This window comes from Synchiropus splendidus, chromosome 12 (assembly GCF_027744825.2).
Source record: "Synchiropus splendidus isolate RoL2022-P1 chromosome 12, RoL_Sspl_1.0, whole genome shotgun sequence".
NCBI lineage: Eukaryota > Metazoa > Chordata > Actinopteri > Syngnathiformes > Callionymidae > Synchiropus > Synchiropus splendidus.
The window spans coordinates 7,604,088-7,617,500 of NC_071345.1; the positions used below are offsets into that span (position 1 = coordinate 7,604,088).

Consider the following 13,413-nt stretch of genomic DNA (forward strand, 5'->3'; position numbering starts at 1 on the left):
CCTGAGCTCTGTGGATCATCAATGTTTGCCGACTTTGACGCCAATAACACAGTTATTACAAACACCCAAGACTTTCAAACGCCGATGCCGATGCAGATTACTACACAGGGAAATACCATTGTTCATGCCAAGTCATGCCAACATTGTGTGAGCGAATAAATAAAGATAAAAATGGACTTTCGTCTGCTCTGCAGCTTTAACCTCCCTGAACTGACCCACTTTGACAAACAACCTCGAGAAGGCATAAGGCCATTAACCAAACTGTTCCTCTCCCCTTATGGAAAAACAGATCTCACGTCTGTACTTAAGTCCTGACCTCAGCTGCTTGACTTACAAATCATTCCCGAGGCTTCCACATCCATCACAACTATTTTGTGTCCATTCCCCTCATATTCAGCTCCTCCAGTGTCACTGGAATCGTGGAAATATTCAGGGATTTCGTCGTATTTGTTATCCCTCCTAATGAATCCGACGTCTCATTATGTTTGGCAGCTGGAAGGAATGAGTTCAAAGGTTTGACAGGCGACGACATTCTTGAGCCTGGGACGTGTTTATTTTCAGTGTTATCAAGCTCTTTCATCTTTTTGGGAATGGCAGAAATGCAAAAACCAAGGACAAATCCAAGTGTTCGACCCGTCTCCACAGGTTCATGAGGATTCCTCCGGCAGATTTATGCACATGTTTTCACCACCTCTGGAACGCCAGTCGCAGGGCATCATTCCAGGTAATGTGTCGATAAGTATGGTGTTTAGAATCTGCGATTATTTCAATGTATATTCATGGGTGTATGATACAGATTTTTTTATTTTCGTGTCCAAAAGGAGCAAAAGTTGAACTGAAAAAGCCAACATCACTGGTGGGGAATGAACCCAGGATCGACCCCATCTGGGTCGCTGGATGCTGAGCCGCCACCTGCGACTGAAAATCCACTTTATCTACTAAAGTTTGTATCTAAATTACAATCATTTAATTACACAGTCAATTATAGATACCGCAACGACAGTCTCCTCCAAACCAATTACCCATCCACAGATAGGAAGGCAGGATAGTACGTGTTTATTATTGCCACGAGAAACTATCTAAACTATTTGTGCCATCTCCTGTTTATGTTGCCCGACCCAGTCTTCTGGTCCCATCAGCAAGGCAGAATTCCTGCATGAGCCGTCCGCGCTCTCATGCGCTATAGGAGCGCATTACGCAGCTAATCCATAGGTCACATTCCCAAAGGGGAAGTTTATTTACCCTTTTGTGTCCCAGCTAATGATAAAACTAGCATGACGATGTAGAGAAACAACTCTGCGGAGGCCGCGCAGGAAGTACGTGCTTCCATACTAATCTAGCGCGCAGAGCCTCCATCATCGAAACAATCACGGCGGAGACAAGGGCTGAGGTTTAAGGGAAGAGCCTGCCCGAGCGTATACAGTATGTGGGGAAAAGAAAATAAAGCCGGAGATTCATGTTTTCTCTTCGTCATTCTGTGCGATGGGAAACTCGCGGGACGGTAATTACCAACAAGTTCTTTAGTTCAGTTTGATCTGTGGTGAAATCAAACACATTCTCATGCAATACAGCCCCGACGCTATTGGCTTCCTTTGTGTGTATTGATCAAAGGACGGCTTGTAATTACTTACAGAGATTACAATTATTCTAACCCTACCAGACATGACCGACTAGGTTCCCTCCAAAAGAACAGCTTTTATGAGACTTAATCCGCCAAATATCTACCATGCTTGGGTTTGATGGACCTCAAACTTTCTCCATCAATTCTTATGACTTTGGTCTTCTTTGTAAAAGTCCTCATTATCAAATGGCAGATGCGAATTTCTGACCAAAAAACAAGCTCTTTTTTATGTTCTTTGTACACTCAGCATCCATCCATATCATTGACCAGGATATGATATTCAGACACCATTCTTTAATGTAGGACTAATAACAATGCAGCACATGTGAATTGGGAACAAAAAAGTCCAAAACAAAATGGCCATTTTTGCAACTTTGTTGCTAAATTTAGCAACTTTCCAAACCCTCTTGGAGACTTTTATTTTTAAAGGCGACTAGCAACAAATGTGGAGACTATTGCCCATAAAGTCTTCTCCAGGTAGCTCCTGCTGTGAAGCCCTCTCCTGACTGCAAGGCTCAGTTTCTCTCACTGAAGTCTCACAGCGCAGTTCCGTAACGGCACCGCTACACCTCCAGGCGAGGAATGGGTTGCGCAAGGCGTTATGCAAATTAGGTGATGACATCACTCAGCGACTACTGGGTCCGGCAATTGAGACTTTACTCAGAGATGAATTGGAAAACACACTTACTACTTTGTCTTTCTGGTTGCAAACTCCATCCATTGTTGGACGTAGTGGAAGCCATGAACATACGAGAGCATTGACTCTTGTGGGTCCACTTTTCAGGCAAGAACTTCAACATTGGTCAAAATTGTGATGGACAACTTCAGGACTCCCTTAGAGCTTTATATACTGATAACATTTTCCTCCACAAAATCAAAATGGTTGTCATCTGAATGTGCACAATGAAGCACTGCTTGTTCAATTCCCTAAAAGGACCTAAATGCAATGCATGTTATCGATCTTTGGCTACAGTATCAATACTTTTGTGGCTACCTTCACCATGGCATCACAATTGCGTTCAGGCGTGGTCTTTTCCAAATCCTTTCACCTCTTCTTGAGCTGACTTGTGAGTGAAACACAAATCACCTACAAGTCCACGACGTGTGGGTAGCTTCTGTGGACCTCAGGTGTTGACTGACCTATATTACCTACTCTGTTTTCCTCCCACTGCATTCTGCTGCCAAAGCTTGTGCAGATCCCCGAGACAGCTGCGGGTTCTCACTCCGTCGCCTTCACTCTGTTTACATCCTTATCCTGCTGCACTGGCCTCCAGGCTCGGGGCCCAGTCAGCCCCTCTTCCACACAGACAGAAATTGGCACCGATTGCTTCCTCTTCCCTCGTTTTATCTCAGAAGGATGAAACCTTCACTATAAAACGTCCAGATGTGAGATGAGACGCATTTATTCTGCGGGACAAGCGACACTCGACCTTTGATCAGACTCACCTTCACGGTGAGAACACGACGTCTGCCCTCCATCATAGGAAGGAACATTCCAATCTATCAATTAGCCGCACGGCCACATCTGTCAACCCTATAAAAACCACATGGCACTGAAGGAGGAATTCCAGTAAGAATATACTATCAAAGTCACTTCTGTGCAGCACTTTGAACTGCAGACGTGACTGACATAAACTATATCAATAAACTTGTCCTGGCAGCAGCTAAAATAGAAACACGCAAGCGAAGCATCATTTTTCATCATCATTTTTTTTGGTTTGGGTCAAAGGTTTGACCTCTGGCTGCACTGCAACGGGACAGGAACCACATGTGGAAATGACAGATGTAGACTTGATAAAGGGGGTGCAAATATTGACAGTCTTTCATTGCTTCTGCAGGACCAGGTTCACCAATGTAACCAATAGCTGAGATAATTTATCACCATTTAAACATGGTCTGGACTAGACTTCAGACTTTAGACTTTCAGTCGACATATTTGCACGCATCTATCAACAGCTGTGAATTTTGATCTAGTCCTAGTCATTTATTGAACCTCCATCATGTCTGTAGCTTGAGTTTGCCCATCCTTGTGCATGGTTTGGGTCGCTTCATATTACATCATCAAGATGTTTCCAGTCACTTGAGAAGTGTTTTCATGTGTCTTCTGGCACTGCTTCCGACCACGTCCATCCAAAAATCAGCATCAAAACCAGTCAGACATATTCCTGCCTGGTGAAGTATTTGGCACTGATGCAACTTATCTACCGGTAATCTTGTTTCAGCCCGTAAAGACTTGCATCCTTCAACAAAAACAGACTCAATAACACCTATTTTAGATCATATTTGTGAAGAAACAATTGTGGAATAAAGCCGAAACACTTGTGTTGTCCACTCTTTCGGTAGTTTTGAACACAGCAAAGCTCTCAGTTGTACCAGCAGCATTCCTCTGTACATGAGCTTGTAGCTTGGTTACCAAAAGAGGTGCCCAACTACCCAACATCCTCGTGAAAAGGGGGGTTGGCGCCCGACAAAGTGGCTGAAAAACACGAGTCTTCACCATTGAAATGACATTACCCCTCAGCCTAGTGTTCCAGGAAACAGATTTGTAAGTAAAGTGGTACCTAACAGGTCTGGTTCAGGTCACTCAGAGTTCCACCTAATCCTCACTTATCATTAACCATCCTAAAAAAATAGGCCAGGAAAGGGTTAAAGAATTGCAATTGCACCCATTCTAGAACCTCACAAAGGAAAAACTGCAACAACCTCATGAATTCATCCTGAAATCCAACACCACTGCTTTTGAATAAAACTGTTTATACAATTTATAGATGTTTCTTTGCCTCTCGGCATAATTTGAGTCTATCATTAAAGGATTTGTTGGGAAAAAAAATAGTGGGAAACGTTGCGCCCAACAGCTGTTCCCACTCAGACCCCGACACCAGGCGAGGTTTTCCCTTTCAGTCATGTGTGTGAGAAAATGTGCGCTCACCATGTCGAGTTCTTGGGAGACACGTCTTTTGCGGAGCTCCTCCATGCGGTCGCTGACGTCACTGAAGCAGGTGTTGTAGTACTCAGAGTACTCCTGTGCCAGGTCATCTATGTTGCCCAGCGAACCATCCTGGAGAGGAGAAGAAAAGCGGAACTGAGTGGAACCTCTGACGAAGGAAGAAGGCAAGGGCTCGAGATGCAGGCGCTGCAAGTTGTTGACACAAATCAATTCAGCGAATACATAAACAGATCCTAGAAATACTGCACCAACTCATTCTGTCTTATCAGGCCCCATTCAGTGCTCGACTGTATAGTCACAGAAGAATTGCTCTTGTTTCTTGGGAGTTTGTTGAAAGTCTAATCACAGATGCCCTTTAGCTCCTCGGACGTTCAGCGAACTCTAAACCAAACACGCTCTTCCGGTTGGCTGCCGTCTGCACCGCCACAGTTCCTGTCATTGTATAGCACACTGGTGTTTATGACAGCGGGCGGAAGCCGTTGTCCTAACAGCTAGTACTTCTCTCTCTCGGCCTTTCTTCAGGCTGAGCTTTAGTGCGGTGACTTTAGAGGTGAGTTAACCAGAGACGTGTAAATACAGAGACCGTCGACAGCAAATACCCCAGGGAGATTTCTGAAACCCGAGTTACCAGATTTGACATTTAATCATCGCCGGTGCCAGAGCACACTGAAACACAAAATCTCTTGACAATGTCACCACAAGCTAAATTGCTATGAGAGCTTTGATAGTAGATAGCTTGACTTACACTAAGACCTTCTGCGACCCTGGCGTACCAGAAAGGATGGGAATAAAAACGGATTGTCGTGGAGAGATAGAAGCAGCTGTACCCAGGTAGACACACACAATCCAACTAACTATTGAGATCAATTCACAAACCAATCAATGTCTTGGCAGGAAGTGGGCTTGCATACGGAGGGAGGCAACTTCCCAGTAGTGTGAGATGAAGGATTCACATGGATTGATGATTAAATCTTGTATTTCTAAATTCCCAGCTCAGAATTCTATCTTCCACAGTAGTCCACAGCAACATGAGGAAGCTTGCCTCTGAAAGGTCTGAACTTTATTGCGAAAAGCTTCATGACCTAATTCAGAAAAAGCTTTGAAGAAAAGCTGAGTGGTGTTTGACACGATACAAAGCCAAATGTGTCTCATAAGTTTTGTGTATGTTGAACGTCAGGCGATAAAGGAGGCTCCGTTTTTTTTTTTTTTTGTTTTACAAAGCAGTCAATAACAAGAGGTCTTAAAGGAGGCTGAAAACATCCGGGGCTTTCTTTGTCCTTCGAATGTACAGATAGTGCATAGAATGGGCTCCTCTTTTCACGCGGCGCTCTGGAGAGGACGTGTCTCACCGTGTTTAAAATATAGGCCGTTCATGCAGTGACAGCCAACTGTTGAATATTCATCAGTGTTGATCTAATCTGTGCCAGGCAGACAGCGAGCATTGAGTCACTGTGTTGAGTCCGAACAGTCTCTCTTAGTCTCCGTCTCTCTTAACCGGACTATCTGGGTGCCAGGCCCAGTAATGAATGGATCACTATGTGCGAGTGTCTCACACATACACACGGCGTCATAGGGTCTTCTTAAGGTCTGGCTGTCTTGTCCGAAGGAAGGCTCATTCGCATTCACCCAGGACCAAAACAACCAGACCAAAACAAGGTCCGAGCCAAGAAACATCTCAAAGAACGGGTTATCAGAGGGACATAAGTGGGATCATAATTCTCTGGAGTCAAGATTGGCGATCGACACTCGCCGTTCTTGAGAAACGTTCCGGCCAGACGTGGTTTGAAATGACAGACATTCCCGATGGTAACACTAGCTGAGCCGACAGATGCTTTCCCTTCCATTTCACACGGTGACCCAGAGAATGCGGTCATCACAGTATGCGACAGTGTGACCACCAAAAACAAGCCGGGCAACTCGTTGCGACACAGCGAGAGCTGACGGTCATTTCTGTTTTTTGACTGACAGCAGGCTAATCAGATCAGGCCAGCAGAAATGTTTCATTTCACACGCTACATAAAAGACTGCACACGTGCACGTGACTGAATCCACATGTGCGCAGAGATAACTGGAATTCCTCTGGTGGCATTAGCTCATCGACGCAGCTGACCCTCCCTCCCCACCACCTTGTAAATTGATACCACTCATACAGCAATATCGCCATCGAAAACATTGCTCTTCACGTTAGCATGGCTCATACTGGAGCTGACAAGTCCAAGGGGATCTATTTGGGTGGCAGGCTGGACGCTGGCCAGCATGTGGGGTTTGACACGGATCCACCAGGTTTAGTAACGTGAGCGGGGGGGCGGGGTGGGACAAGCAATGATTTGTGAGCAAAGCCCCAGGTCGAGATGAGGCTCAAAACATCTGGTGTCCACAAAGTAAAAAGCCTCCATGATTCAACAGTGATGATTCATTCCTGACACCAGATCTGCTCACCTTCGTGCCCAACGTCCACACTGAGGAAATATCAATTGAATAATTCTGATATGGGGTTCCCCTGAAGTGGAATTCACAAAACACGGATCGAGCGCTGAGAAGGAATGCTTGAAACGGGAGACTGCTTCACATGATGTAACCGGGTCTCCACCCAGGATGGAAAGGAGGACTACTCCCCATATTAACTGGAACAATGGATACAATAGGCAAACAAAAACACTGCGCAAAACAAACTTGAGTTCACTTACAGCAAAGTCTATTAAAATGTCTTTAAAACCCTGACTCACGTTTTCCCAAATGAGCAGGAAAGAATAGAAACTAGTCCGTGTTCTAATTGGATGTAAAAAAAATAACAATAAAACCCAGCGATGGTACTTTGTCTGGCTCGTATTTTGTCTGTGTGATACCAGTAGACCATGACAGGGGACATATAGCTTGTCTATTTGTTTTCACAAAAAATAGACATTATTTTAACATGAGTTTTTTTGATGAAACAGTGAGTCACTTAGAGACACAACAGAACAACAGACTACAACAGAATAAGGACCCACATCCCAAAACACATCAATCCAGTTCAGGTTTTTAGCAAAAAGAAGTCCTTACTGTGGCATCCTCGTCCTCATTTCAATACAAGGCGTCCCCGGTACACCCGCGCACCTTGCATGCTAAAAGCCTGGCCCGGTTTCCAACACATTTGTTCTGGTCGGGGCTCGCATTCCTGAGAGAGCCGACCACCGCAGGCTCAGTTACGGACATGTTGAGAAGCGGCATTTACTATTGTTCCCAAGAAGGCCATGTGACTGGGTCCTCTCCAGGAAAGTACAATGACACCAAGAGTTGACAAAAGAGCATCTGACGTAACATTCGCACGTCACAGGTGATATTACTTTCACTTCAGGAAGGGATCGCCTGCTGGAATATGGACACGTATGTTGTGTCAAGCAATTGTTAAGAGCATGAGTCACAGACACACCAACGAACAGGTTTAACATGACTCAGCATGAAATCTTGTGGTTGGACTTGACTGAGGTACAAGCGTGACACCAAGCAGGAATGGCTGAAACAGAGAGACAAGTAGGTGATGACTGTGGAAGAGATTAGAGGCCACAGTCCAGTCCTTTTAGAGGGCTTCCTGAGGATATCCAAGGCCAGGCCAAAACACAACTCTGCCATCGCAACAGAGGAAGCCTGCCAGATATGAGCGTGACCTCAATAATGGTCAGGGAGGGGGAGCGAAAGAGACACAAGCCATCTTGGGCCGGGCAACAATGGGAAAACCTGGTCTGGTTCTCTTTTGAAAGTGACCTGGAGGGGGTTTAAGACAGGGAGTATGAAAGAGTAATATGCGGACGGAAACACAAATGGTTCACCTCTCTCAAAGATACGTTTCCCAGACATAATCAATAGCTGTGTCTCTGGAGCGATGGTAAACACAACCACCAAAAAGACAGACTTCCACCTACGCTGCGAAAAGCAAAACACTGTAATGAAAGGATTTCCTGAGGCAACCGAAGCCTTGGTTCAAGACGACCAGCATAAGAAGAACCACAGAGGATCAGGACACTTGCACTCCGATGCGGGCAATTTTACGATACAGCAGTTAGCTTAGTAGATAGTGGTCCGCTTAAGAGGGGGGTCAGGGTACTCCTGTTCAGGGTCAGGGGGCTTGAACCAAGATAAGGCCCTTAGACAAGGCCCTTGATGCTGTATTCCTATCTCAGTTGGAGTCGCTTTGAAACATCATGCGGAGCTGTCTCCTGACGGCCAGGGACGACCAGAGAGTATGTCGGAGGTAAAACATTGGGTCAGTACTTCTGGACGTTCCTTCAATATTCTTATCCCAACAGAAATAAGAAATGTTCTGTCAGTAGATCTCTCAGTAAAACTTTTGGACCGCGAGTACATGTTCCAAACAGCTCTAAAAGGATTTCAATTTCCCTCGAGAGCAACCATATCCGATTGCTTACAACAGCGCGTCACAATTGCGGTGAGAACACACCAAACAAAAGCTGGGAAATCCACCAGTTCTTATCCAAGCCTAACATTTAGGAAATACATTCCACTTTTGTTAACAATGCGCACTGTCAACTGGGTTGTGTGTCCTGTCAAAACCCATGAGCGGGGTTCCTTCAGGGACTGGCCTCTTGCGACTTGCGGTATTGTGCTTTAACAATGCCAGCTATGAAATTATAAGTGAACCGAGGGCCGTAAACAGGGCTGTGTGGATGGTTATCTGTGTTGGTGGGAGACCTAAACCAAACAACTCACACAAAATCATTGGCTGTTTTGGAGCTAACAGAGGGGCAATTTGGTGCACCAGCCTTTGTGTGGTTGTGTTGTTTTTCAGATAGAAAACCTATCAAGCAACACAGGCTTTAACTTAGAAAACAGGTGAAAACAATAGGAAACAAAAATATGTTAAAGATTTTCAGACTGGAATCCCGCCAGTAAGATGCTGTAAAAGCACACGGGAAAGTTGCTTGTGAGCCGATGCATAACAATGACGGAGGAAGTCTATGAAGTGAAAGGCTGAGGTGATAATTAGTCTGGCAGCAGGTAACACTGTTGAAATCAACATTTTAATCTGGAGAGCTGTCACAACAAATGCTTTGTCACTGTTGTCACAATAAACAACTGCTTTCATGGGCTACACGCTAAGGAAATAGTGTTTTTTAAAGTTGCTATCACATTTTAACCGAGGGTCTCAAAGTAGAATCTTGGAGTCAAATGTTAGTTGAATTAAAAGTGTGTTGTTTTTCGGGCTCCAGGGGAAAAAACCCTGAAAAACGCACACTTCCAGACGTTGGCCTCCAAGTGTAATAAATCCAGATAGATTGCCTGGATGGGGGCCAGATCTCCCACCCGGTGTCAGAGGGCAGGCCGGCCTCATCCTCTTACGTGCACACTCACACACACAGGGTGAATTTACACACCATTATCGTCTCCTACCCCAGACCAAACTGAATTAACACCTCAGGACAAAATGGAAACTGACAACAGTGTTTGCATATCAAGTCTGGATTCACAGTGAAGGAAGGCAGTGGAACTTGGATCAGAGATTGTGCAACAGTTCACTCTCTCTTGAAAAGAGAAACAATACACTAAAAGACAGGGCCAAGGGGCCCGAAGGTCAGACTGTGGATGACAACAAAGCCTCCGACTGGTTTGTGTGAATCTGAAAGAACAGGTGACTCACCTTTCTTGGAATATTAGTACTTAAATGAATACTTTGAAAGCTACTAAAACCTCCTTTGCATGATGTTTCAACAGACATAATGTGAACAAACCAGAACGGACAACAAACCTAACTGGTGGGGTTTGAACCCTCAGCAGCTCCACATGGCTGCACAAAAAGGGTTAATCTTTCTGCGAGGTACATACCATGTTCTCATTCACTCGCTCGTCGCTTTCAGCTCCGACACACCACAACAAAACCCCCTGCTCAACGGCCCCGGCGGCGGGACCCACGTGCGCACTGCTGGCCCCTGGTTGTTTTTCAAGTCCGGTTCACACGCAACAAGGGCGGCTTTGCGGCAGACGGTGACAAAAGTGTCGGGTGGTTGCGAGTTTCTATAACGTGACCCTGGTACCATCCCCCCTGTTCCATGCACCGGTGGCTGCACAACTTACCAGCATCCCCATGACGTCCGTCCAGAGCTGGGAGAAGCTGTCGGGGGCGCCGTCGCCCTGCGCCTCTGCGGCACCTTCCATGACGTTTGGGGCGCTTCTTCAGTCAAACACACACTCCTAAACTTTTGTGAGCAAATCGCCTTCTTCTAGTGGAAGTGTCCATTCAAGCACCGAGCGGTCCCGAGAGCCGTCTGCGCACAACGCACGCGCATGGTTGCCTTTGATCTTGAAAGTAAAGTCGTGCGTTGAATTGAACGGTCAAGGCTACAATAAAGTTTTGAGTCTAGCGGCGTCGCACCAGGTCACCGGTCGGTGAAGTCCCCAGCGGCATGTTCCGACCTCCACAGCCCGCACAGAGCGGCGCGCCACACGGGTGCAAACCGAGCCTCGCGCCGGCGGAGAACTCGCCAAAACGCGTGACGAACTTTCCGCAAGTGCGCGAAGAGAAGGACAAAAACTTTGTTGAACGCTCGACCGCGCTGAATTCCATGAACTTTTCGAGTGAGAACAAACGCCCGGAGCAGAGTGACAATCCTCCCAAAACACAGCGACTCCCCCCCTCACTTCACCCTCCGTCCCTCTCTCTCTCTCTCTCACACACTCACATTCACACACTCCTCCTAACTAAACACTTCAGCAGGAGGGAGCGACACTTGTCAGAATCACAATAAAGCCCCAGAATATTTTTAAGAGGACCAATAAAACACCCAATTCAACTATGTCGCAAACAGAAACAACCGCTCCATTAGACATGGCGTGATCCTGTCCAAAGGAAGGAGACTATTTCAGCTGCTACACTTTGTTTATAGCTGCTATCAAACAGAGAATCTCTTCAAAACTGAAGCGCGTTTTCCACCGACTTGCATCTAGCTCACGGCGACAGGACTTTCCAGCCTTCTCAAACCTGCCCTCGCTCAGAACAAGACACATTCTCGGCCATAATGGTTCGACGCTCATGGGAAAATAGTTTGAAGAAGGAAAACTCTCTGCTTGGCATAAATCAGCTGGACAGCAACTGGAATTATTTCCATGAAAAAAACATTTTCACAGCGTCTCCTTTTGTGCGGAATTTAAATAATGGTCACAGAATCAGCCGATAACACGTGAAATTGCACATTCGATGCAGTTTGATCCACAGTTGGTCATGCGCTGCTCTTTTGTAATGAAGAAGTGGAGAGTGTCTGTGATGCCTAACAGCTGCTGACAGATGCCACAAGGAAACTGAGAGTGAAAAAAACCACCTCGCTATTTGCTGATCTCACTTGGAATGACGGCTGTTTTGCTCTCAGACAACAGTATTTAACCTGCAGACATGATAGAAGGCTGAGAGCTTCTGCACACGTCCTTCTAGACTCACACCTTGGGGACTTTTAAAGCGGGTGTTTTTAATATTTCCTCGGTGCATAATGGCCATTGGAAGCGTACAATGTTGGCATTGTTGGTTATTTTACACGTAACACCCAAGTTCAAAGTGTAAGTCCCACTTTTACAGGGTGTGTGAGTGGCAGCTGCTCAACAGGGTTTCGCTAAACACACACCACCAACACAAGTGCAGCTTTGTTGCCCATCACGACGACGGCGACTCTGGGGTCTGGTTCCAGAAGCGTAATCTCCAGAACACAAGGGGGAAGTCACAGCGCTTCCATTGCATCATCATGCGTTCATTTGTCTTTTAGGACGGTCAGGAACCTTGTACTCGAAGCCCATCCATGCTCCTTTTACGTGCGAAATTGCCCTAATGTTACTGTCATTGATCACCTTCACCTTCTTCTTCTGCCGCTTATCCGGGGTTGGGTCGCGGAGGCAGCATTCGGCACAAGGAAGCCCAAACTTCCCGATCCGCACAAACCTCCTCCAGCTCTTCCCGGGGGATCCCAAGGTGTTCCCAGGCCAGACCGGAGACATAATCTCTCCAGCGAGTCATTGATCACATGCATTCTATATGTTGGTGTTGCCGTTCACCAATATATCCACCAGGGGGTGCAGCCCAGAGTCAAATGTTTGTGACGACAACAAACATGCATTGATCATGTACCTCTTGTAGAAAAGTGGAAACAGAGGCAGCGTTGTAGGAGTTGGTGGTCGGTGAGGCTGCTAAATATATCGCCACTGGAGGACGGTGGATTCTGGTGGTACTGCTGTGTTTGGTCCGTAGCTGTACGCTTTGTGAAGACGTGTAGGAACACGGACGAAATGAACACAGAAGGCTTCATCCTGATCCAGAACCGTCTGGAACATTGAGCACAAATGGGCCTTAAAGCAGACGTTTGCGGCAGAAATATGTGCTCTTATTCAAATACTATAATGTCATGACAGAATAACACCTTAAAATACTTTGAGAGGCAAAGATTTGTCCCATCTTTTAGGTAAGAATTCCCTCAGTTCTTGCTGAGAATCCTGATCTTCACTCTGCGTTTATGAGGCGCTCACTCTGGGAAGTTCCATTAGAAGCAGCGATGCAATCCATTGCAATCCAAACGCCCCCCACCCCTCCCTCCAGATTGTAATCCTGACCATGATTTCAGCTAATGTTAGGGTACAGACGATCCACTGTCCATTACCGCTGCTGTTATTGGATCTGTTTAAACATCGCTGGACTGTGAATCATTCCTCAAATAAAGCCAGATTTTTTTGTTTTCATATCTTTCTCAACACTCCCCCACCCCACACGTCCCTTCACACTCTCTACTGTATGCTAACAAACTCTTCCTGCTTTACACCCCCGTCGCCCAAACACAGCACCCCCACACCGAGGCGCCTCTAAGTCACTTCGTAA

The 13,413-nt window shown here is 46.1% G+C and overlaps 1 protein-coding gene across 6 annotated transcripts in view; it reads right to left on the reverse strand.

The window, feature by feature from the left end:
* The window catches only part of sash1a (SAM and SH3 domain containing 1a), a 158,098-nt gene that overhangs the window by 27,467 nt on the left and 117,218 nt on the right, over window positions 1-13,413 (reverse strand). For 4 of the 6 annotated variants that reach the window (XM_053880756.1, XM_053880755.1, XM_053880758.1 and 1 more), the window contains exon 2: window positions 4,551-4,679. In XM_053880756.1, coding sequence (XP_053736731.1) covers window positions 4,551-4,679 — 129 coding nt within the window. Of the gene's footprint in view, window positions 1-4,550; window positions 4,680-10,637; window positions 11,165-13,413 lie in introns of those variants that run through there. The other 2 variants (XM_053880760.1, XM_053880757.1) reach the window with 1 other exon arrangement.